Below are 26,964 nucleotides of genomic sequence, written 5' to 3'. Positions count from 1 at the left end.
TCCCCTCTGCCCGCCTCCACAGATAACACCACCTCTGTGACGGGACTGATCCCTCTCTATTTGGTCTACTGCAGGTGGTTCCAAACCTGGATTTAAAAACAAACTGCCCCAACAATCACAAGAAACAAAAAACACAGGCACATCAGCCTTCACAGCCCAAGGCCAAGGGCATCAGGGTCTGAATGTGAATGAACACAGTTGTTCCAAGCTCACTGAGTTCTTGCCATTCTGAGGGCTATGGGTGGGCAGACCAGTTCTCCTGGGAGCTTATTGAAACACAGACTCGCAGGCCTCACCCCAGAACTCTTGGATCAGAATCTGCATTTTGAACTACATCTCTAGCGGATCGGTGTGCACGTATAAGTTTTCAAAGCACTGTTGCTGGTGATTGTCATGGGGCAGACAGAGCTCCTGGGGGGATGCTTTAGTCACCTCCCACTTGCAACTCCTTTCTAGATGCTTCAACCCTAATCTCTCACTAATTTGGAAAACAACGTTGTATGGGTTGACTTCAGACTACCTAGGGGACAGTTTTCCTTTATCATCCTCATAGTATCATGGAATTCTCAGAAGCTCGGTAAAACACTGTGACTGAAATCTTCTGGCCCTAAAGCCTTGCCCCACCATGCTGCCCTCCCTGGTTGGCCCAGGTCCCTCCTTCCTTCAATCCTGAAGAATTACATTCATTATGCAGGTAACCTTTCGTATATATGGAACCTCCCAGCCGTGCCATGGAAGCAACAGAGCATAGAAAGTCTGGAAGAGGGAGTGTTGGAAGAGTCCTGATCTTTTTCAAGGGGAAAACAGGGCCAATTACTCCTCCTTTTCCCAGATAGCCAACGTGACCCAGAGAAACTTATTAACATTATGTGGACTGACCTGGGGTCTTTTCTACCCTGGACTCTTTCCACCCCATCTTACCTCACAGCAATTACCATAAGTAAACCCAAACAGAAGTGAATGTCAACACTGGATGACAAGTGTCATGTGTAGGCAATTTCAAGAAAATAAATATTAATGCAAGTCTTGAGATCTCACTGTCCTTCTGTAGACTGACAGGCATGAGCTAAATCTGTTTCCTCTTTCTTGGTTTCCAAGATGATCTGCCAAGGATAGAAATTTGACAGCTCTGCCATGCACTCTTAAGTTAGCAGTGCAAAGGTAAAAGAGAAGACATTTTTTTCTCCTAAAGATGAACAAAAAATCGTATACTGTTGATTGCTTAGAAGTTTGGTTGGATATGGAAATGACAGTTCTGATCAAACTGTCTTGGCTCAGGTATCAGTGCATTCCAGAAAATTAAATCACTCAATACTCGGGGATGCTTGGAGAGAAACAATTCTTGTAGAGCAGCACAAGAGCTCTTATCCTTCCTGCTATGTTATCATCATTCTTTGGAGTAAGCTCTCCCCTCTGCCGGGAATGCACTTGCCACTGCCCACAGAAGGCATCTCCATTCAAAGGCAAAGCAGCACAATGGGCTTTACAGATGGCCTGCGGAATTTTAGTCATCACACTTCCTGGTTCTGTGACCTTGAGAAGGTCATTTAACCTTAATAGCATGTTTCCATGTCTGCCTTGGGGAGAGAGACAGGCCATTAACATTCGTTGAATGCCCACCGAGTGCCAGGCACTGCACTATCTCTTTGGCGTGGGTAATCTTACTGAGTCACGATGGCATCCCTATGAAGTAGATTTTAGCCCATTTTGCAGAACGGCACATTGAGCCCCAGGGAGGTGAGAAACTTAGCTGAGGTCAGTTAGGTATAAGAATTCTAGCCTGGTTCTGTCCAATTACAAAAGCTTCTTTGCTTTTCTACTACTGCACACTGCCTTTTCATTGCTTAAAAAATATATAAAATAAAAGGAGACTAACCACCTCTTACTATCGTTACAAGTATTAGAGGAGATAATTTATACACGAGTGCCTACCGCCTGATACACAGTGGGCACCCAGGGAGGAATCTATTTCTTTTCAACCCTTTTGTCAGATCCCTTAGACGACTTGGGTCCCCATGTTTTGATCGTCCCTGTTATCCAAGGAGATTCTCACCTGTGCCAGCTGGGTCACCGTCTTTTGTTGAGAGGCTGGGAAGTTTTTCCTGCAGACACAGGGACCACAGGCGTCACTGTTCCCGATGCACTGAATTTCCCTCCTGTTAAATATTCTAGTTATTTCATTTTATCCGCAAATATACTCCAGTGGTGAGACTGAGAGCAAATATATTGTATTAGTTACATTTGAAATCTGGGTCATGATGTGAATTATGTAGTAAGAAGACTTAAGGAGAAAATTAAAATATTTTTGAAGGGTGATTTCACTGCTTCCCCTCCTTTTGTAATGAAAATATGTTTTAGACTCTCAGTGATCTTGTCCAATCGCCATGAGAAAGTTTGAGTCCCCCTCTTAACATCTGGTTTCTGCTTGACCCTCTAGGGAGGGAAAACTCACTACTTTTTGACACAGACATTTTCATAAAGGGACAGACTGTTAAGTTTCTCTTTCTGCTGAATTAAAAGCCTTTCTCAGTGCCTTCAATCATTTGCCTGACTTTCCACAACATTCAATGTATTCATTCAGCAAATAGCATCTCTAGTACGCACTGTGTACTAGCAATCATGCCAGCCCCAGAGGATGCAGCAAAGAAAGACAGGACATCGATAAGGAAGCTCTGAATTAACATTGTTGGGTGGAGAGGCAGGCAGTAAACAAGCAAACAATTTTGGATAGTATATGAGGAATATAAAACAAGATGATGTCAAAGAAAGTGATTAAAGGAGAGTGGGGGCGCTGACATTGCGGGAAAGCCAACATTTGAAATAAAATCTGAATGACAAGAGAGAGCCAGCCTCGCAAAGCTTGGGGCTAGCATCCTGGAAAGAGGGAGTATTAAATGCCAAGGCTCAGAGCTGGTGTGAGCTTGGTGTGTTCAAATGAACAGAAAAATCAGGGCTTGGCTTAAAGGAGGCGGGAGGGGCAGGCAGGTCCCATCCTAGGTTCCTCCCTGACCTGAAGAGGAGTTTCGATTTAATTTTCTTTTTTTTTTTTGCGGTACGCGGACTTCTCACTGTTGTGGCCTCTCCCGTTGCGGAGCACAGGCTCCGGACACATAAGCTCAGCGGCCATGGCTCATGGGCCCAGCCGCTCCGCGGCATGTGGAATCTTCCCAGACCGGGGCACGAACCCGCGTCCCCTGCATCGGCAGGCAGACTCTCAACCACTGCGCCACCAGGGGAGCCCTCGATTTAATTTTTAATGCAAGGAAATCTCCATCTGGAAAATCCTGTGTCCTCTCCCATGTGTTCCCAATGCCTGGTGTATGGTCAGTATCTTCATGGTGGGGCCCAAGGACGCCTAGTGCTGCTGATGGGAAAGACTCTTGTCTTTGGAATTCTTGAAACTCTGGGCTTGGTTTATCACTGCAGGATGAAGCAAACAGCCTCCCGGATAAAAGTGAGTGAACAGGGAGTGGGCTGGATCTCTTTTGGGGACCTTTTAACCCATCTACAAAGGGAAGGATGGGGTTCATTTTATGCTCATTCTAGCAAGACTGGGCCATTCCAAGGAATCCTGTTCTTCATCAAAGAATCAGTGGCTGGCATGATGGTTCAACAAGACCAAAGACAAACCAAGGAGCCCCTTAACTACTTATACACTAACTCTGGGTGTTGCCACCTAGTGTAAGGGGTGGTGAGGTTCCTGGCTTTGCCTGCTCAGACTGAGTTTGAGTCCTAGTACTGCCTCTAACTTTCTAGACAAACCACTCTGTTTCTCTGAGCCTCACTTTCTTATAATGATATCAGTTCTATCGAGAATGCAGTGAGCATCACAGGGGTCCTGTGTGCAAAGTTGCCAGCCTAATGTCCGCTTAGTGGCGAGGGCAGATGGCAGCTGCCATCATTGCTTTTGGGAGGAATGTGGTTCGGGTTCCAGGTTCTGTTGAACAGTCTTTGTCTGTGCCTGTGCCAGCTCAGGGCTCCAGACTTTCAGAAGATTCCTTTGATAGTACCTAGTTTACTTCTGGGGGGAGAATAATCAACTTATCTTTGTGCTGCTTGCAAGTTCAAACTTGCCTTCCTGGTCCTTTTCCTGTTTGGGAAGCTCCTAATTTGTGAATGGGGTAGAGTATCTTACTTATTAAGAAAGCACTTTCCACAATTAAAGGGATTTCCGAGTAAGAACTGCAACACTGCTCAGTGTTCTAATATCTCTTTGCTGTCCACCTCAGTTGCCAGTAGCCACATGTGGCCTTGAGATGTCCTGTAAGAGTAAATGTATACACACTGGATTTTGAAAACAAAAAAAATGCAAAATATCTCCTTAATTTTATAGAGTGATTATGGGTTGGAGTGATAACATTTTGGAAATACTGGCTTACATAAAAGATGCCTTTTTAAAAAGGGGCTCCTGGAAAATGTACAAGTGCATATGTGGGTCATTTTAACACCTATAATAAAAGTAACAATAAGACATGATCTGTCTTAGGGCAAGATATGACTAAGTGTCAGGGACATAAATAAATAGTGGATGCTATCACCTTTGAGGGGAGTTGCTGTTACTTTCCTGAGCATCTCTAGATCGCCTAAGGAGATTTGAGTTTTTTTCTCCGAATGTAGTAAAACTGTGCGTTACACTTTTTATTAACACAACTCATCTGCTGCATAACTCCTATGGGGAAGGCATCGTGGTTGGCATAATGGAGGGGAGAAAGTATTGGTGAAAGTGGGGAATTCATCTCATAACTTAGCTAAAATGCTAGCTATGTAGCATGAATTCAATAAATATTTATTTGATAATTGGAAAAAAAAGTGCATATGTGCTTCACATTACATTTCTATAGGACAGTGCTGATAACCCATCTCACTTCAGTCCCAAAGTAGCCATTTGAGTCAAGTGGAATTATTACCACTTTACAGATGAGGAAACTGAGGCTAAGAGAGTTTACGGCACTTGGACCAAAGTCAAAACTGGAGACAGGATTCCTGACTCCATAGCCTGTGTGATTCCTTTAACTCTTCTACTGAGTAGAACAAATGAATGAGTTTCACCCATGTGCTATATGTATATCCCCTGTGTACCAGCTGATTCTGGAGTTGGCAGCCAGGGCTTGTCACTGCTAGGTAGGTTTTTTCGGGGGGCTTTCTTCTTTAGGATCCCCAAAACACTGCCATTGCTTTAAGACCACATGCTAGGGAGATAGCAATAATAGCAGAGAGTACAGAACTGGAACTCAGGATCCACAGGTTCTAGGCTCTGATTTTCTACCTGATCTTGGGCCTGTCACCTCAGGGCCTCCTCACCCATAAAATGAAAAAAAGGGACTTAATGACATGATGCTCTGATGCTCATAATTCCATTGTCAAGATCAGCTGGCCCAGATGTCCTGGCTTACAGGTTCACCTGAGCTTGGGGATCTTTCCTTTTCTGAGAATGTTACTAAAAGGCACAAAATTTCTATCTGTACCACTGAGAAATTCACATTATCAAACTACAACAGGAAGAACTTGGCTCTCAATGGCCACTGTTGTGTGTGTAACTACATTTTATATATATTTAGATGTACAAATATATGTGTGTATATATACATAATATATATGTGTGTATAATATATACATAAAACTTAGCTAAAGTTTCATACACACACACACACACACACACACACACGTACATATGAGACTTTAGCTAAGATTTTTTTTTCCATATACCTCAAGTACTTTTGGAATGTAATGTAGATGGCTTAGAATAAGTAAATATACATTTTAGAAACTATTACATTATAAATGAGGAGCTTTTAAACTACAAACTGCCCAGTTTTTTGGTTGTTTGGGAGGGTTTTTGTTTTTGTTTTTTGCTTTGTTTTTGTAAAGGACAAACTATATTTAGTTTCTTGTTCCTGCTGTCTGCTGGTAATTTCCCTTTAGGAAAAAGATCTCAGATGTGCACTGTGCTAATCAAGATGCCTCATAACAGAATGGAAAGAGCACAAATAGTCAGATAATATGAATCTCAGATCTGGGCTCTGACTCTAACCCTTAGATGTTGTAGGATCAGGTTGTTTCCTAAGTCTGGATGCAGAGCTGTATGATGGGGATGACAATACCCACCACAGAGAGTATAGCAGTTTAGTGTGGAGAAGCTACTCTCTCCATCACTTCACCCACCCCACCCCCTGCACACGCACGCACACACACATACATGTGTGCACACACATACACACGTGTACACACATACATACATAAACACACAAAAGCATACACTTGCACCGGCACACACATACCCCAAACATGTAAAAAGCAAGCACAACTGGTCCCTTTGGTCAACCCACATGGGCAGTTGAGAAGGAAATAGAATTTCACTGAAACATACTAAAACGTTCATTTGACTGAAGCAAATGGCCCATTAAATTGGGCTCATCCAATCAGTAAGACCAGCCTTGAGCCCCATCTTGTTTGGCCATCCCTCCTTAAATTTTCCTCTTTCTTTTTCCTAAATAAGTATGTCAGGCGATTTGGCAAGTCCCTTTTCTAGTGTTCTGTGATTTTCTAAAGGTTTCAGCTTTTTAATTGCTTGATCTTTAATATACATTTTACAAAGTGGCTATTACAGTTAATATCTGAGGGAGGTAGATCAATTCGTCTGATCATAAACACAGAAGTCCTGCCTGTTGTTCTTTGTTTACACATTCTAGACAAGTTTTAAGCTAATAAAGTGAATTTTAAACCTGGCATAAAGAAGATGATGGGCCCTCTTGATAGAAAACATTTTTCTGGCTCTGTAAATCCCATAGTCCCCAAACTGGGCCTCTCTGCAACTCTTCCTGAGCTGTGTTTAGACAGAGATTACTTAAAGGAGAGTTTCCAGGACTTCCCTGGTGGTGCAGTCGTTAAGAATCCGCCTGCCAATGCAGAGGACACGGGTTCGAGCCCTGGTCTGGGAAGATCCCACATTTCGCAGAGCAACAAAGCCCCGTGCGCCACAACTACTGAACCTGCGCTCTAGAGCCCGCGAGCCACAACTACTGAAGCCCGCACACCTAGAACCCGTGTTCCACAAAAAGAAAAGCCACTGCATTGAGAAGCCCGCACACCACAATGAAGAGGAGCCCCCACTCGCCGCAACTAGAGAAAGCCCGCGCGCAGCAGTGAAGACCCAACGCAGCCAAAAATAAATAAATAAATATAAATAAACTTTTAAAAAAAAAAAGAGAGTTTCCAATCTGCTCTTTCCGGGAGAGGGTCGAACATGGATTGCTGCTTATCAGACTCCTAAAAACAACAACCATAGCTCATGTGTCTTTGGGAACTCCATGCCATGTAGCCCAGCAGTGCCCGTGTTCCTGAGGGACTTTAATGCCCAAATGTGATAAGTCTCAGTTAAAGAGAAAAAGGTATAAAGGAGGCAGTTCACGGGAAGAGCCCTGAATTTCGAATTTTAAATTTGGACCGTGAATTTTGAAGTGGACTAAATTTTTGTGTCCTTGTGTTTCTATAACTGTCCTGCGTTTCTCCCTTACACTGTAGTGTTAAAATGACAATCCACTGAGCAGACTGCAAGACCTGTTCTTGATAAATAGTAAACCTTTGCATGCATGAAGTTTTTTTGCTCTTTCCAATAACCTCGCCTGTTTATCCCTCTAGGCCCACTTCAAACATTTGCTTTACTTGGAAGACATCCCTAATCATTTCAGGCAAAATGAATGAACATAGGCCCTCACAGTACTCTCCCTAAATTATAATCGTAACATATATGGCACTGATGCTTGCAGTCCGGTTGTATCAATTAACCTTTGCCAAATTGGTGCTGTAATACAAACCACCCCAAAACTCACTGGCTTAAAACCACAAGCATGCATTCTCACTCCTGAGGGAGATGGCTGGGCTGCACACAGGGGGCTAATGGGGCAGCTCTACTGCAGGTGTCTCTCGTCTTCCTCCTGGGACCAGCAGCTGGCTGGCCAGGGCATGTTCTTCTCGTGGCAAAAAAAAAAAAAAAAAAAAAAAAAAAAAATCAAATTGCTAGGAAGTACACTCCCCCTACAAAGAGGCTAGAGCAAGAATTGGATTCAGGGAAGAGTAAAGAATTGTAGTTAATCATTCAATCTTTCAAACAGGTTCACCTGCCCTGTTAGATCAGGAGCCCCTGGTGGGTTGGAAACAATGCCTGCTTCCATATCGCTTGCCCCTCTGCCTGGGGCTGGCAGCTGGTAGATATTCTCTGATGTTTGCCAAGGTCCAAGAGTCCTTCCCAACCTTTTCCTTTATAGCAGATGTTGGCAAACTATGACTGCAGACCAAAGCTTGGCCTGGTTTTAGTGCCAACAGAGCTGTAAAAATACAAATGTTTGAAAAAAATTAAAAGAAGAAGACTATTTAATGACCCATGAAAATTATATGAAATTCAAATGTCAGTGTCCATAAATAAAGTTTTATTGGGACACAACCACACCCATTTCTCTGTGTATCGTCTATGGGCGCTTTAGAGCAAAAGAGCATAGTTGGAGTTGCCATAGAGAATATATGTCACCAAAAGCCTAAAACATTTACTCTCTTGCCTGTACAGAAACCATTCGCCGCCCCTGCTTCATAGGATAAAGGAACCCCAGGAGGAGAAAGCCCCAGGAGGTGAATATCGTGCCCAAGACGACAGAGTTGTCAGCTTGATTAAGCCCAGTATTTATGTGGGGTTAATACTTCTCCCCTTTGTTTCCTAGTAATCGGAAGCCTGCGACACCCATGTGTCACTGATCTGGAGGCATCCCTCGTGGCAGCGCTTCATGACCCAGTGGCGCCCCGCCCAGTGAAGCCACCGTGGTGTCCAGCATGGCCGCGCTGCTTCTGGGCGCGGTGATGCTGGTGGTCCAGCTCCAGCTAGTGCCTTCCCGCCCCGCCGTGCCCGGGGCCGAGCTGGGCCAGCTGGAGCTTGTGAGGAAAGGGGCGACCTTGCAGGACGAGATCCGGGAAGGCGCGGCCCCCAACGGCTCCGCCCAGCAGCTGCCGCAGACCATCATCATCGGTGTGCGCAAGGGGGGCACACGCGCGCTACTGGAGATGCTCAGCCTGCATCCCGACGTGGCGGCCGCAGAGAACGAGGTGCACTTCTTCGATTGGGAGGAGCATTACAGCCAAGGCCTGGGCTGGTACCTCAGCCAGATGCCCTTCTCCTCCCCGCACCAGCTCACGGTGGAAAAGACCCCCGCGTACTTCACGTCGCCCAAAGTGCCTGAGCGGGTCCACAGCATGAACCCGTCCATCCGGCTGCTGCTCATCCTGCGGGACCCGTCAGAGCGCGTGCTGTCCGACTACACCCAAGTGTTCTACAACCACATGCAGAAGCACAAGCCCTACCCGTCCATCGAGGAGTTCCTGGTGCGTGATGGCCGGCTCAACGTGGACTACAAGGCTCTCAACCGCAGCCTGTATCACGTGCATATGCAGAACTGGCTTCGCTTCTTCTCGCTGCGCCGCATCCACATCGTGGACGGCGACCGCCTCATCAGGGACCCCTTCCCCGAGATCCAAAAGGTCGAGAGGTTCCTGAGGCTGTCGCCGCAGATCAATGCCTCGAACTTCTACTTTAACAAAACCAAGGGCTTTTACTGCCTGCGGGACAGCGGCCGGGACCGCTGCTTACACGAGTCCAAAGGCCGGGCGCACCCGCAAGTCGACCCCAAGCTCCTCAATAAACTGCATGAATATTTTCACGAGCCAAATAAGAAATTCTTCGAGCTTGTCGGCAGAACATTTGACTGGCACTGATTTGCGATAAGCTAGGCTCAGAACCTTTCCTATTGTAAGTTCTAGTGTACATCTAGGGGGGAAAGAGAATTTTAAAAGGGCATTTAAGCTATAATTTATTTGTAAAATCCATAAATTACTTCTGTACAGTATTAGATTCACAATTGCCATATATACTAGTTATATTTTTCTACTTGTTAAATTGAGGGCATTTTGTATTGTTTTTCATGGTTGTTAACATGTGTAATATGTCTCTATATGAAGGAACTAAAATATTTCACTGCAAAAAAAAAAAAAATTCTGGAGATGCTGTCTTTTTTGAATGTAATTAACTTGCCCCCAACTCAAGATAGCTGTCTGTGTTCACTCACTGCACATATTCCTTTATTACTTACTTAAAAAAAAATGTTTTTCATAGCTGTTATACTCCTCTCCCATTCTCTCCCTTCTTCATTACCTTTTAAAATTTTTAATGGCTCGCTGTGGTCATCAGATTTATTTTTTTACTTGCATCGTGAGATTTCTCTTCATTGAGATCCCCTATTATTTTTGGAGGTGATAGTCTCACCCATTCCCAACTTCAGCAAGCACCTGAATGTGGATTTTAACCCCATGTAAACTCCAAGTGGACAATTAAGCTGGAGAAGTAGTTACTAACCAGCAAGAGGCTTGCCTCAGAGAGTGCTTGCACTTACTTCTGACTGCAGCAATATGTGAAACTACAATAAAGGGAATTAAACCATTGGTCTTCAGAACGATCTTGGGGCTGTGTACTTTGCCCCAGGTGGCAGTGGGTCTCTGGAAAGCCACTTAGAATAGAAAAGGGGAATTGCAAAACCTATGCATGTCCCCATTTGTAAAAAGCTGACTAAAGTGGTAACTGTTTCCTTGAGTTGGGAGTCTATTAATCTATTTCCTGAAATATAAATATTATACTCCATATACTTTGAGACATAGGTGTATGTATGTTTAAAAATCAACTCTGGAGTCCTGAAGGTGAAAGGAAATTTAAACTCCCAAGGGTTGCAATTGAAAAGAGAAAAGTGCAAAGCAAATGGTGAAAGGTAAAGAATCCCTTGCACCTGCCTCGATAGGCCAGAGGCCCAATTTCAGTTTCACTTCTGCCCCGAACAACTGGGTTGTTAGAAGTGATAGAATAAGCCCTTCTGTGCCTCAGTTTTCTCATGTGTTCTTCATTCAGTCAGCCTTTTACAGAATTAAATAAATCGGATATTTTTTCTTATTATGAATGAAATAGACACTATATATAGGAACTCATTGAAATTTCCCCCAAGCAACCCCAGGAAGAAGGAATTATTACAGCAAGTTCAAAGAGGAAGAAATAGGCATGGAGAAGATAAGGAACTTGAGCAAGTTCACACTGGCTATAAGCCAGAGCTCAGAGTCCACTTAAAGCCAAAGCACAGGGTTTTTGGGTTGTGTTTTTTTTTTTTTTTTTTTCCTACACAATTTTTTCTAAATTCAAATGGAAAGGCCCAGACTCAGAGACAGTTCTTCCTCACATATTCCTTCCCTGGTGCCAAATGTCTTCCACCCCAAGAGGTGAGCCTGAGCCAGAGGAAAAGGGCAAGAATGAGCCTGAGGTTCTCTCAGCAGTGCTATCAGGGAAATGAGCCACCTTGGTTGTGCTTTGCAGCTGCACCCTGGCTTGACCTTAGCATGGCCCATGACCCAGCCTGGGCCTTGCACAGACAGCAGAGAATGTCTTCTCTCCTCCTTTATTAAGGTTGTCATTAAACAACCAACTCCCCAGAGGGTGTGGCAGAAATATAGCAGGTTTCCTGTTGACATGGTACTTTGCTATTTGCAGAGTGTTTCTCTCTGTAGCACATCATTGGATCTTACTTTTATCACACTCATTCAAGACTGAAAAAGTGAGAGGCCGGGCTTCCCTGGTGGTGCAATGGTTGAGAGTCCGCCTGCCGATGCAGGGGACACGGGTTTGCGCCCCAGTCCGGGAAGATCCCACATGCCACGGAGCGGCTAGGCCCGTGAGCCATGGCCGCTGAGCCTTCAGGTCAGGAGTCTGTGCTCCGAAACGGGAGAGGCCATAACAGTGAGGGGCCCGGTACCACCAAAAAAAAAAAAAAAAAGAGAGAGAGACCAACAAAGGTGAAATTGAGTTATCAAGTTCGCCCAGGAATTGGCTGACAGAGTGGAGACTCCAGGGTGTGTTTTCTGACTCCTAAGAGGGTGCTCTTTGCAAAATACTTATGCATGTCTGTTCCCTGATAAGGATGGTGTGCTTAAAGCCTGCACTGTTGGGGCAAAAGGTGGTGGGTGGGGCTGGAGGAGGGGAAGACCAAGCACTGGAGACACATCTAGCTGCTGCGGCTCACACAGCTGATGGTAGGGGATGATCCAGTTTAAAATGATCAGAAGGTATAAATTCAATAATTGTTGGTTTGGAGGTATGAGTCTTGACTAAAAATGCATTCATGGGGTCCACCATGGGCAAGGGGTCAGGGGTCAGATGAATATTTCTATTCATCTATTTATGGTACAACCCGAGCCAGCCATTTGGAAGAGATAAGCAGTAGGAGCCTATCGCTCCAGACCTAGCCCAAGCACTTAGATCTCATCTGAGCTCTGTCAAATTCAGAGGAGGTCCTGCAGTAGACCACCTGCACAGAAAGACAAATGCAATGACTCGGGAGCCAGATGGGCACCTGATCCCTCTCCAAACACACCTAATACTAAGTCTGTTAACAAAGAGAGAGATGCTGAGGGAGTGAGGTTGCTGCCTGGGCTGGTCCAGGCTCAGAGGCAGCCTGGGGGCCTCTGGATGACAGCCTCCCAGAGGTGGCTGAGGGCAGTTGAGCAAGGGCCTCAGCTATTATATTTGGAATATTCACTTCACTTGATGCTTCTGAGTCAGGACAGTCCCCTCCCATCCTCCAGGAACTGGATAGTGCTGAAACCCTGGTAACACTTTGGTTATCAGCTCACAGCCTGAAAATTTGCCATTTTAGCAAAAATGATGATGTGCCTCTGAGCAGAGTGCCTTGCCCTTTCTATCCTGGGAGGCTGTACTCAGCAGAAGGGAGGTGTGAGGCAGAAGAGGCCATTGCTCAGGGTGCCTGCTACTTACAGAGGTGGAATCAGAGATCACTGCCAAGAGTTCAGGTATTCATTAAAATTGTATTTTTCTTTTGAGTCCCTACTATGTGCTTAGCATGGTATTAAGATCTCAGGAGTATGAAAATGTTAATGCAATAACGAATAGTCATTAACTGTTCTGTGTTTAAATTAAAAACAACAACAGCAATATGGAAGGGCTAGGAAGGCTGTTCTGTGTTTAAATTAAAAACAAAACAAAACAAACAAAAAGACACACATGGAAAAGATGGAAAGGCTAAAAAGGCAGGTAGTATTAACTGTGTGTAGACTGACCAGTGCAGTCATTCTCATTGAATTCAAGAACATCCCTGGGAGAAATCAACTAGCCCTGTGATAGAGAGGACTAAACTGGGCATAAGAAATGGACCTGCACTCATTGTTTTAGAATAAATAGAGGAATATTACTCACGGTAGGGGGATGGCTGTCCCAGAGATGGGGAATGTTGGAATTAAGGATCATACACAGAAAGTGAGAGATGACAGAGACATGTTTCATTACTCAGGAGTAGCAAGAGATGGGAAATCTTCCCGAAGGCTGCACGGCCTAGCTGTGAACCAGATCACTTACCTTGTGGGCCACAGGGCCCTGTTCTTTCCACAGGAAGTCTTGGTGAAATTGCCATAGAGCTGGAGTACAGGAGGCAAAGGACATAACCAGAGCAGGGCATTCTGAACAAGGGCAGCTTGAGGAATCACGACAGTGGTGATGAAGAGGGGGAAGGAAGTAGAGAGATGCAGGCAAGAGACTGTCTACTGGTCATGGGAGTGAGTTAAGCACACTGGGAACTCACTCTGTGGCCTTGACATCTGCTTTCCAAGTGGTGGAAGCTTGCTTAGAAGGGACCCATGTGTCTCTGTCTCCTGTGCAGGTATATCTATCATATAAAAATAACTACCATTTTTTGCATACCTGCTATGTGCTTGGCATTTGAAATAGGTTGCTTCTAATCCATGTGACAATTCTGAGAAGCAGGAAATGGCGTAGTACTAATTGTACAAAGGAGGAAACTCAAACTCAGACACTAAAGGGCTTGCCCACGATGCCAGAGCCATTGATTGCCACAACTGAAATTTAGGGTCTAATGTCCACGCTCTGCTGCTTTGCAGTCTATGCAATTGTGGGACGGGGGAGGAAGAAATAAAGCATAGGCATCTGTCTGTTAGGCAGAGCCTGGAAGAGTGATGGGCATCCAGAATGCCAGGATGCACAGAGAGAGTTATATCAGATCACCTTCAAGCCAGGAGTGGCTGGGACCTGATACAAGGGACACATGATAAAGCATGTTCCTTACCAGCAGATGTTCATTTAGAAAGTCTAAGCTTGAGCTAGAAACCAAAGCAACACAATGGAGCTCTCCAAATGGCAAGCAAGGGGTGAGGACCAAAGCTACAGACTGTCTCTGATTGAGATGCTTGACTGAAGTATTTTGATGTAAGAAATGGCTTTGGTTCTTCGGTTCACCCTGATATCAATATCTCTACTCCATTTTCCTCAAGTTTCCCAGTTAGGTGACCTGAGAGAAAAATCAAGTAGAGCCCGGAGACCTGGATGTGAATCCCACCTCTACCAATTTTTAGGTTCAAATTCTCAGAAGCTCAATTTCTTTCTCAATGTAAATGCGCTTAACTCTGTTTGGGGGAGAATTCAATGAGATAAGTAAAAACTGCAAAATCTGTGGGTATGTGGCTTAGTGGTTAAGAGCATTTAGAACTTTAGGAAGTAGACCAAAACTGGTTTTGAAACAGTCAGCAGGCACCCACTGCCTTGATTTCTCCATCCATTTCCCAGCTTCGGGACTGTAGCCTTTGCTGTTGGTGCACCATCCAGAGCCCATTTACCAGGGAAGTGTCCCCATTCCCCACCATCAGAAGAGTTGGCTACTAAAAGCTCACCCTGTACTGTGTTCTGGAGCATTTCTCTCAGTTGTCAGCGGCTGCCTTCCCTGGAGGTACCTGGGAAGTTATGCCCACCCTTCTTTTCTACTCTCCTTGGGGTCGCCTGTGAGTAACACTTGATTGATGTGGGATGTGGAGTGGGGTCTTGGGGAAGCAGCCCAGATTCCTGGTCTCTGGGCAGGGCAACCTCTATGGTACAACTTATGCTCCAGAACTCCTCCTGGTCAGGCTGAGGCTAGACTTCCGAAACCACACTTTTGCTTAGTTTCTTCTACTTTATCCTGTGCCCCTTGTTACCCACTTCTTCTGTAATCCCATTCTTAGTAAATGACTTGCCCAAGAATACAGGAATCCCCATCTCAGGTTTGCCTCTAGGGTATACAATCTAAGATAGTAAACTTGCATACATGTCTTATTCTCTCTATATTTCATATGAGTAATATGACCAGCCCACAGGGTTATTATAATTTTTCCAGTTAAATAACAGACAATAAGGAATGAGTCTGTTTTATCCTCTGACACATAAAAGAGCTAAATACAATAATAGACACAATTGTTACCAAGTATAATAGTTGTCTCTTCTTTGGCTTATCAGACTATCAACATAGTGTTCATGCATCAACATCAAACTTTAACTTCATGAAAGATTTCTGGTTCTCACAAATATAAGGGCATCACGCTATCTTATGTTACAGGATATCGTATCTCTATTGTTTGATAAGTATTTCATTTCGAGCCTGTGCATGAATGTTTTCTGCTCTTGGTTGCAACAACTTGGCACCTAGCACAGTGCCTGGCACATGGTAGACAGAAAGTACTTGTTTGTGGATTGAATTGTAATTCTAGCCCAGTTGTCAATCTGATGTGAAAATCCCCTCTACTATATCCCAGCTTCATGATCTGACCTCCTGGGAACACCTTCTCTGGGCCAGGCACTGCTAGCACTTCACAATATACTGCTTTATTTAATCCTTAGAAACCCCTAGGGAAATAATCAATCCAAGCTCATTGTTTTTTCTTTACCATCATATCCCCAGCAAATAGAACAATGCTTGACATAGGAGTTGCAAATATTTATTAACTAAATGAATCATTCTAATGCCCAAGCTCTCTCCACTACGCAGTACTATACAACCACACTTCCTGATTATAGCACTAGTGGAGAATCCAGTATTCTCTAAGGCAACCCATTACATCTCCAAATTGGCTACAAAAATTCACACTTCCTGTAACTAAATCTCTATTCCCGTAGCTTCCTCCAATAGAAATGAGTTTACCACAGGGCGTCATGGAGAACAAGTCTCATTCCACTTTTCCGTATTGGCACACTGGATGAAACACTGGCCTTGGGTTCTGAAGTCCTGAACTTAGAGATTTTTCATAGCTGTGTGACCTTGGGCAATTTCCCTAGCTTCTCTGAAATTCTGGTAACTTTCTGCAAAACAGTATAAATCATGCCTTCTTCACAGAGGTTCTATGAGTATTGCATGGTTAGTGACCAATGTATAAATATAAGAGATCAGAATTCTATAAAAATTCACCTAATATTGAAAAGTAATTCAGATCTTATGACTGGTGTCATCCCTTATAGAGGCTAATGGGATAATTACTGAGTATTAATGAAAGCTGGGTGTATATTATCTCACTTTATCTTTAGGTCAACCTCTGAGACAGATATTACTATTAACTCCATTCTATGGATGGGGAATCCAAAGCACAGAGATATTAAGTAATTTTCCCAAAGTCACATAGCTAGTAAATAGCAGAGCCAGATCTATTCCCTGAGCTGTCTGTCTTCATGGCTAGCATACTTAACCTCCTGGTTACCCTACCTTTCAGTGCAAAAGAGAACCCTTTCTCCAACATATCTGCCCATGAAAAGAGCTAGAGCACAAAGAAGAAAAAAATAGAGATTAGGAACTTAAGATAAAAATCAGCAAAAAGACGTAGTAGGCAGAATTCAAGAAAGTCTTCCCAAGATTTCTAGCCCCTGGTGTACACACTCCATGTAATCTTCTCCTCTTCAATGTGAGCAGGACTTGTAAATAAGATGGGATGTTTACCCTCTTGATTAGGTTATATTAATGGGATAATGGATAAGGATAATTAATAAGGATAATGGGATGTGACCTATCAGGTTATCTAAGACTCCAACTTAGCAGACTGGGAAGGGAGAGAGATTCTCCTACTAGTTTTGAAGAAGTCACCTGCTATGTGAGAGGGCTAGCAAGGGATTACAGTGGCCAGCAATACTGAAAGTGTCCCTTAGCCAGCATCCAGCAAGGAAACAAAAGCCGTAGTCCTACAGTTGCAAAGAACTCAAGTGTTCCAGCAAGCTGTGAGCTTGGAAGAGGGCCCCAAGTTCCAGATGAAAACACTTCTGGCTGAGACCTTGACTGTCGCCCAGTGAGGGCCTGCTTGGACTCCTGTTTTATGGAAACTGAGATAGTAGAAGTATGTTGGTGTAAGCTGCTGAGTTTGTAGTAATTTTTTATGTAATAGGAAACTAATACAAAGACTTAAATCTACTTTTTAGCCATCTTCTCAGTTTATACTCACTTTTCTATACTCTCTCTTGAAAACAAACAAAATGCATGACTTTTTGCTACCCAAGGAACACATGTCCATTATACGAAAACCAGATTCTTCAAGTAAGATTATTCAGAAATAATCACTGTCAACATTTTGATTTGTATAGTTTCAGATTTTTCCAACACATGAATGTGTGTGTGTATTAAAAAATAAATTACATCTTTTTGATAACTCAGCAACCTGAGAGTAAACATCAGCTGATACCTATCCATTGATAGAGTTGAAATGGATCTTAGAAGTCAGTTAAGCTAATCTTGTTTTATGGAAGAAGGTTGTGAGGTTTGGAGGAGTCAGGTCACTGTTCATGCTGAATCTATATGAGAACTCAGAACTACTTCCTAATACCTTCCACACTGTATGTTTGATGTCTAATCACTTGTCTAACTCCCCACCAGAGAGTTTGCTCCCCAGGTGAAGGCCTGCACTTCCTATGAAACCAGTGCCTCACAGTGTTTTGCAGGAAGCTGATATCTAGGTGAGAGTGGCTGATTAAAGTTCTCATTTAGCAGTGTTTTTAGTGCAATGGGAAAAACAATAAAAGCTAGGCAGACGTGGTATTACAGTTACCCATGGCTGTGTAGCAAACTATTCTAAAACTCAGTGGCCTAATGCAACAATTTATTATCACTCACAGTTCTGTGGGTGGCCAATTCTTCTTTGGGTGCTCACCCAGTTGTAGTCAGATGGTGGCTAGGACTGAAGTTGCCTGAAGTCTGGACTGTGTTGGAGGTCCAAGATGGCTTCTTTCATTACATGTTTGATGCCTCAGCTGGAATGACTAAAATGCCTGGGGGCTGGCTGGGCATCCTCCCTCCCCCCCACACACACCATGTGGCCAACTTGGGCTTCCTTATAGCATGATAGACTTAAGGTCATTGGTGGAATGTTTTATATGGTACCTGACTTTCCCATGAGAGTGATTGTTCTAGAAGAACGAAGTAAAAGTTGCAAGTGTTACATAATGAAACTACTGCTACATTGTGTTGTTCCAATGAGGCCAGCCCAGATTCTGTAGGAAAGTACTACATAAGGAGCTGAATAATAGGAGGTGTAGTTCACTGGGGGGACTGGCTCTCATGCTTGGTTGTTCCTTGACAATAAAATGGACAAAACACCTACTTAATGGATTTTTGGTCATATTTAAAAGGGAGATTAATATAGGTATGAGCTTTCATGAACCTTAGAGTCCATTATACAAATGTAAGCTATCATTATTACAAGTCCTTGGGCCTACTATGTAATTTCAGCAATTTTGACCTAAAGCATTTGCCTATTTTCAGTCCAATCTTTTGATCACATGTGATGGTGTTAAGTGATTTTGCATGAATCATTTGTTCCATGTTGCTTATACTGTATTTTTATTATAGCCCAATGAAACCACATGAGAAAAAGATATACTTAGAACAAATTGTGGACTCTGGTCAGCAGGGAAAATTTTGTCCTCTAATGTAGGCAAACCTACAGAACATCTTAGAAAATCTGTCAAACACAAAAGAAAGTTGCTGAAAAAAAAAAAAAAGAAAGTTGCTGAGACATTTAACACTGCATATTAGAAACTGTGTATAACATTCAGAAAAGAATGCATGGCAGATTCCATTTCTACTTTCTTTAATTTGGAAGTTCTATTTTTAGTAACAATTTACAGTTTCCACACAATTAAGGACTCCACCTCAGCTGTGATTTACATTTTTTTCCCCTCTGTTTATCTGTTTACCTGCTTCCCAGTAAGAAAACTACGTTTTAAATCTTGACTTTAGTTGTGAGTAATACTAGACAAATTTGATTAACTATTTTAGAGGCTCAGTTTGCTCTTATGTTAAATGGGAATAAGATTTTATTTAAGGAATTCTTAAGTAAAAGGCCAAGAGCACAGTCTTTTATTTACTTATCTTAAAGGCCAGGAGCACAGTCTTTTATTTACTTATCTTAAAGGCCAAGAGCACAGCCAGGTGCATAGTAGGCATTCAACACATGTGCATTCATTGTTCCTTTAATGAATGTTTTTTTTTTAAATTTATTTTATTTTATTATTTTTAATTTATTTATTTTTTATGCGGTACACAGGCCTCTCACTGTTGTGGCCTCTCCCATTGCGGAGCACAGGCTCCAGACATGCAGGCTCAGCGGCCATGGCTCATGGGCCCAGCCGCTCCGCGGCATGTGGGATCTTCCCGGACTGGGGCACAAACCCGTGTCCCCTGCACCGGCAGGTGGACTCTCAACCACTGCACCACCAGGGAAGCCCCATTGTTCTTTTAATACCCTCTTTGTGGACCCCTCCAAAGGGTCTGCGGTAAAGAACTGGCTTTTGGAATAGAATAGCCCTTGGGGGTATCACTGCCCATTATGAACATCAAGGGCAACACATCCAAAATCAATGAGATCTTGTTGTGCCTCTAAACATAAACATTCACATAAATCCAGGCCATTGACAGGCAAACACAGCTTTTGAGACAATTATCTGAATAATAAAAGTCTATTTGTTTTCCTGAAATATTCAAATAATGAAGAAGATAAGTTTGAATGGCCTCTTTGTTCCTTTCTTTTCTATACATGACAGATGCAGATTAAAGGTAATTTAGAAAGAAAATATAGTCTGCAAAATAGTTTGTAAATTTACCTGTTTTGATAAAGAAGACTCCTAACTATTTGCCAAGGACATAAAATGACTGTTTTTCAATTAACTGTCATTTCTCTCATCTGTACCAAAATCATTCCTTTAAAATCCAGTTTCTCCCATCTCCCAAGGTACAATGTCCTCCTTAGTTCCCCCCCTCCCCCCTGACCCAGGGGGTATGGCAAATTTGAAAAGGAAACTGGAAAGGGTTTTAAATTTCAAGGGATATTTTAGCCATGACCATCTATTTATTAAAATCCAGTCTTACTCTCGTTCACAATCACCAAATGGAAGAAACAACTCAAGTGTCCATAAACAGATTACTGGATAAATGAATGTGGTCTATCCATACAATGAAAATTTATTCAGCCATGGAAACAAATGAATCCTGATGAATGCTACAACATGGATGAACTTTGAAAGCTTTATGCTGACTGAAATAAACCAGACACAAAAGAACAAATATTGTATGATTCCAATTATATGAAATAACTAGAATGGCCAAATTCAGAGAGACAGAAAGTAAATTAGAGGTGATCAGGGGCTGAAGAGAGATGGGAAAATGAAGAATTGTTATTTAATAAACATAAAATTTCCAATGGGGTAATGACAAAGTTTTGGAAATATACAGTGGTGGCTGATGTACGTTTTGAATTTAATTAAAACTCCTGAATTGTATACTTAAGGTGGTTAAAATTTATGTTTTGTTATATTTCTTACCTATATATATATATATATATATACACAGATATAGATAGATATAGATACATATAGAAAAGGACACATATCCAACCTTAGGTTCTATATTAACTTTTTACTTAATTGCAAGCAAGTCAGCTATGTTCTTAATTCATCTGCAGTTTATGCAGAAAGACCTTCATAAAGTGTTAACTTCACGTGTCACCAACAATTGCATGACAATTCTAGTTTCCAATTACTGCATTATTTATCAGTTTATAGATGGAAAATAAACATGATACTTAATGTAAAGCAGACCTAATTACCCCTACTTTTCATGTACCTAACTTATGACTTATCTTCAGACAAAATAAACTATTTACAGTTCTAATTTAAGCTACTGTACACAGTTTTCAATTCCTCCCATCCTGAGAAGTACATTAATGCCTCTAAAATGTATTGTTCCCATCCTGAGAAGTACATTACTGCCTCTCTAAATTGTATTGTTCCCAATCTACCTGTGAAATGTTCAACATCACAAACTTGGGGTCTCAGCATCATCAGTCAGGTCTCTCCGGAGTGAAAATTAGCCCATGACTCTGTCAGCTCTGTTTGACAATAATTTCCCATCATGAGTTGAGCCTAACTGACCAAACAGTTGGAAATAAATGATAAAAAAAAAAAAAAAAGCTCCTTAGCAAGGAAAAGCAGATGATATATGTAATCAGAGTGTCTGCCTTGTATAGGAACGGGTTGTTCACCTACATGTGGATTTAGGTCAAGCCAGAAGACCCATCAAGGTGCTTATATTTGCTTCCTATGGAAGCTATAACAAATTAGTGTAAACTTAATTAATGGCTTAAGACAATGTGTATTTATTATCTCAAAGTTCTGGAACTCAGAAGTCCAAAATCAGTCTCAGTGAGCTAAAATCAAACTGTGATCAAGGACCCATTCCTTCTGAAGGTTTGAGGGGAAAATCCATTTAATTGTCTTTTCTAGCTTCTAGAGACTGTCCTCATTCCCTGACGAGCAGGCCCATATCACCTCACCTATTATTCAGGTGATCTCTGCTTCCTTCTTACAAGGGTCCTTGTGATGACATTGGGTCCACCCAGATAATGGGTCTACCCAGATAACCCAGGATAATCTCCTCATCTCAAGATTTTTAACTTAATCACATCCACAAAGTCACTTTGCTGTGGAAGGTGACATATTCACAGACTCTGGAGGATTAGGGTGTGGGCATCTTTGGGGGTCATTATTCAGCTTACCACAGGGCTCTAGAAGTCTGTCATAGGACTGATCATTACTGGAGATGATATACATTTATTTGTAGGTTAAATATATATATTTTACTCATCTCTCTTATTTCAGTTTTCTTGTGCCAAATGTAATTTGTTCAATTATTCCATGGATATTAGCTGAGCATCTAGTGGGCCAGGCACTGTTCACAGGACAGGGAATGCCACAGTAGATAAAAAGTAAAGTTTCTTCCATCATGAAGCTTTCTTTTGGTGTTGGTTTACCGCCCTCCCCTGCTAGAATCTCAGCACCATGAGAGTAGGGACTTTGCATCTTCTGTTTATTCCTGAACCCTCAGAGCCAGAACAGTGCCTGAGCCCTACTGTTAACACTTAGTAAATGAATGAACAAATGATCTTTCAAATCTGTCACATAGAAATTTACCCCAGGGAGAAAAGGGGTACAAATTTTGAAGATATCTCACAGGTAGAGAATGAAGGGATGGAATGCATCTCATACTTAACCCTCATGATTTCCTGTGGTCTGTGTTTGTCCCTATGGTCAGGTGTGGAAAGTGGGAATCAGAGACATCCAATCACTTCCTCAGTGACACACAGCTAGACTGGGACAGAGTCTATTTGACCCCCAGTTCCATGCTCTATATACTGTATCTGTTCAGAGCAGCGCAAGCTTACTGATTAGTGACTAGAAGAAAGAGTGAAGGATTGGCAAAGACCTCAGTTACACACACAGTTTCTCTACACTCTACCACCATACATTCCATGTAAAGTAGATGTCTAAAGAGCTAAGGTTTAGATACATGAAAGTATAAATCACCTCAGTGTTTATGAAAGAAAGAGAAAAAGAAGAAGAAGAAGGAGGAGGAGGAGGGTGGGGAAGAGATGGAGGAGGTGGAAGAAGAGAAGGAAGAACAAAGAGAGTAACAAAGTAGGGCTTTTAATTGACTATTTGCTCACATCGGTATTTCATCCTGGCCTACAATTCTGCACTTGATGTTGTTTACCATCCTAAAGGGATTTCTCAATAGTTTCTTGTGCAGGATTCCTACACACTCCTCAGTAGAGAGCCAAGATTCTCCTCCCAGCTGGGCGCCTCCCTCCCATTCACTGCAGTCCCATGATGCCTGTCCAGAGCCCAGCTCCTCTGGCAGGTGGCCAGGAGCTCAAACAAGCACTGTTCTCTGAGCATAAAAATAAAGTACCATTATACAAATGGGAGGCTGGATTCTGCAATTCAAATTTGGGCCAGAAAATCACCTCTTACCTAAGCTGTTGTTTATCTAGGCAACAGGGGGCTGTGGAAATTGCTGTACAAAATTTCAGTTCATCCATTCACTGGTTCTGTGGTTTTAAATACATATCTTCATCTCTCTGAGCCTCAGGTTTCCTTCTTTGAAAAAGGTCATAGAACTAGATGATCTTTATGTTACTGACAAGTTCTAGAATGCTATAATTTCTCCTAGGTAAGAAAAAGAAGAAAGGGCTGTCTTCTCACCCTCCCTTCCTTCCTTCATTTCCCTTTCTTTCTTTTTCCTTTTTCTGTCTTTTCTTCTTCTTCTTTGTGCCAAGATTTTAAGTAACAGGCTGCTCTGGCTGAAATTAGTACCTTAAATTTTTGAAATTGTCCTGGGTAGAAGCCAGAAAAATAATCACTTAAAAGCCATAACCATTTTGTTATGCTCTTAGAGGAGGAAACTGGAGGACAACTTTGTTGCATCTGTCCTGAGAGCATCTATTTACAAATCTTATTTCTTGAAAAGTCACCCCTCCATCCTGATAGGATCTAGAGACAGGATTTCAGCATGGGTTTAGAAATGCAAATCCATTTTCTATTTCACATGTTTTCTTGGTCAGTCATTGGTGAGGTGTGAGTGGCTAAGATAGGCTCTCTTGGTCTAGAGTTGGAGCCTGGCAAGGGACTAGTGAGAGGAAATGGATTTAGAATGTTCTGCAAACCATACCTTATCATTGGAGAGATGAAGGTGGTGTTTGAAAGTTTGTTTTCTGAGACTTGCGTGCAGGAGAGGAGACATGGAAGAGGGTAGATGAAGGAGTTGATTTCACGGGAGATTTTGTGGAATTCTGGGTGGAGCAAGGTTTTCTTAGGATCCAGTGAAAATGTGACTCTGAATGGGGGGGAGGCCAGTGTCCACATCCCAGCCCTTTCCTCCCCAGCCATACAGACAGTGGGTGTCAAGCCCTTGAGATTCAGGGGTGTCGCTATTGTAGAAACCTTACATTATATGATACAACCTAAGCTTAACCAGACAAACAACCCACCAGGCTGTGGTAACTAGTTGATAATTGTGAGTGTATGATATACTCCTTTTGGGGATCCAATAAAGAATTGGAAGATGATGATGAGAGGAAATGAGACCCTGTAATCAAGTCAGTAGGGTTCATGACACCATGGTTTTAGATTGCATGTAAATGAGATCTTGCTTGGATTCAGCATTAATGTATTTGGTATATTCTGTCCCCTTGAACCTTGACAATGATTCCTTAGAGGAGAGGACACTGAGGCTGGGGTTTGAGCCAGGACTGTCTCACACTGCAGCCAACTCTCCCCATCAGACAGCACTGAGTCTGTCTTCCCTTTTGCTCTGCTCTCATCTCTGTCCTGCACATGCGTCATTTTGAAGTATGCGTGATCATACCCCATTATGTATCTTACTATCACGACACTAGAGACAACAGACCTTTCCTGTTGCAGACCTTGACATATTCATAGTGTAAAAAAAAAGAAAACAACAACAGCTAATGTTTGAAATACTTCATGCTTGGTTCCTCTCCCTATGAAACATGCTTGGAGTTTGAAAACCCTTAAGCTCTTGTTCCAACACCATGGGGACTGATAGAATTGGGAAGCTTTCAAATGTAAAGGAATTTGTTGTTTCCTTGGCAATGTCATAATTCAAATGACTTCAGGTTTTCAAATGTCACAATTGTGATATACTATAGACAGTCATTAATAAACACAAATGTGTTTTTGAGGTTTAGATAAAAGTCAGTAAATAAAGGGACGGGAACCTCTATGCAGAAAGAAAGTGGATGGTGTTGGGAGCTCCATTTCTGTAGCTGGCTGGCATTTGCATGGAGTTCAAGTTATCTATGTTGACTGTGATCTTTGGAGGGGTATTTGTTATTTCCCGCTCACAAACCTTGATGGCTGCCCATTGATGGAAGGTAAGTTTGCTTTTTTCTTTTTAAATGTGGCATTTAAAGCCTTTTGCAAGATTGGTCCACCTTTACCTTCTTGTCTACTTTCTCTGCCTGTCTACTTTCTTGGCCACATTTTAAGACACAAGAGTGTCAGACACCCTAACCTAGATTCCCAAACAGGCCACAATTTTTCATGTCTCTATGCCTTGTTCAAAACATGTTCTCCCCTTTGCTAACCAGCAGTGGTCTCCATGGCTTTCAGAGCCCTCTTGGATTTAACTTTCCCTGGTCCTCACTGGTGGAAGGACTTAGCACCTCCATGGCATCCTCAAAGCACTTTCTAAGAATATCGTCTGTGAGGCAGGCCTGACCATTCAGTGTCATGGTCAATTCTGGGCCCGAGTCCCTGACCAGGTACAAAGTCCATCAATATTCCTGTGTCACCTTGTCTCCCTTGCACCTCAAACAGCAAGGACCTCATAGCAGAAGTGCTAAAAAAATGTTTGGTGAAAGAATATCTGAATAGTTAATAGATAGTTCATAGATACTGGTGTTCTTCTACCTGCCTTCATTTAATATTTTCTTTCTCCACTTTGAGAGAAGGACCTGCTTTTGAATCCAGGGACATCCCAAGCCCACAATGGGCTACACTTCAAAACTTGATACCCTGAACCTCTGGATCAGTAACCGTTTGTGTAAGTGAACAAGCATTAGCCAGAACCACAAACAGCACCAGAGAGGGAGGAATTAGAATATTAGCAAGACATGCATCGATAACCACCAGCCAGCTGGACATTCTCCTTCTGGGGCTCCTATGCTCTTTGTTCTCTTCATTTTGAAAAGTGAGAAACTGAGGGGCTGTGTAGCCAAATTTAAGAAATGTATATGTAGAGTAAGGAGACTTTCTATCAAGGTCCACCTATAATTCCAGGAGCAGGAGGGAAAAATGTATACTCCCTAGAGGTAAAATACTTACTAAAAGAAGATATAGATAATTGCTCCAACACTCCAGGGATAATTTTTAAATTAATTGTAATAAAAGTGAATGACGATTTCACCCACCAAATTATTAAATATTTAAATATATATGTGCATATATAATTTACATGTGTGTAACATTTAACACTGATAAAGATCTATGGATAGATTAGGACATGCTCATATAATCTCAAGTTCAAATGGTGAAAACATTCCAGAAAGCAATTGAATAATATATATGAAGGTCAATAATGAGTAGAGTCCTCGGCTCACTAATTCTGCTGCAACAAATCTCTGTTAAGAAAATAGCAATACCTGAAGCAAAGACTTATGAACAAAGATTGCATTGAAGTGATATTGTAATACAGATATTGTAAAAGTTATATTGAAAGCAACTAAGTGTGTCTATTAAGACACACATGTGCTATATATCAATCTAAAATGTATTTATTACAAAATATATAAAATGAGAGATCTTGCTTGAATATTTTACAAACATCAGCCCACCTGGCATAAGGTCTGAATAAATCCTGTTGTGAAGAAAATACTCTCTAACCATTAATTTTTCAAGCCTCTGGGTCAGTAATCATTTGTGTAACTGATTCAGTATTAGCTAAGACCACAACGATTCCAGAAATGTTGGAAATGAAACACTAGCAGAGTTTGCATTGATAGCAACATCTTGCTGGCCAAGATGTGGTTGTACAGAAATTCTTACACATTCCAGGGAGAGATGGATGATTGGTTAAACATTTTGGTACTTAGTGTTAATCCTGAGAATGAAACCTGAGGAAGAAAACTAAAATCAAGGGCAACAACAACGGAAAGTCTTACTTACAAAAATATTTATTGTAACAAATATTATAATACTCAAAGCTTCTAAAAAGTCAAATAAGAATA

The 26,964-nt window shown here is 42.2% G+C and overlaps 1 protein-coding gene and 1 long non-coding RNA gene across 4 annotated transcripts in view; both read left to right on the top strand.

Annotated features, from left to right (window-relative positions):
- Positions 1–10,083, top strand: part of HS3ST1 (heparan sulfate-glucosamine 3-sulfotransferase 1) — a 31,315-nt gene extending 21,232 nt beyond the window's left edge. For 2 of the 3 annotated variants that reach the window (XM_032632764.1, XM_032632765.1), the window contains one exon: positions 8,712–10,078. In XM_032632764.1, the coding sequence (XP_032488655.1) occupies positions 8,821–9,756 (936 nt within the window). In that variant the 5' untranslated portion in view covers positions 8,712–8,820 and the 3' untranslated portion in view covers positions 9,757–10,078. Of the gene's footprint in view, positions 1–8,711 lie in introns of all 3 variants that reach the window. The other variant, XM_032632763.1, reaches the window with a different exon arrangement.
- Positions 10,084–12,809: 2,726 nt separating this feature from the next.
- Positions 12,810–26,964, top strand: part of LOC116754669 — a 30,101-nt gene continuing 15,946 nt past the window's right edge. Inside the window, exon 1 of the long non-coding RNA XR_004350115.1 lies at positions 12,810–12,882. This is a non-coding gene — a long non-coding RNA (uncharacterized LOC116754669). The remainder of the gene's footprint in view (positions 12,883–26,964) is intronic.

The sequence above is a fragment of the Phocoena sinus genome, chromosome 5 (assembly GCF_008692025.1).
Source record: "Phocoena sinus isolate mPhoSin1 chromosome 5, mPhoSin1.pri, whole genome shotgun sequence".
Classification (NCBI taxonomy): Eukaryota; Metazoa; Chordata; class Mammalia; order Artiodactyla; family Phocoenidae; genus Phocoena; species Phocoena sinus.
This window is presented reverse-complemented; position numbering and strand designations above follow the sequence as displayed.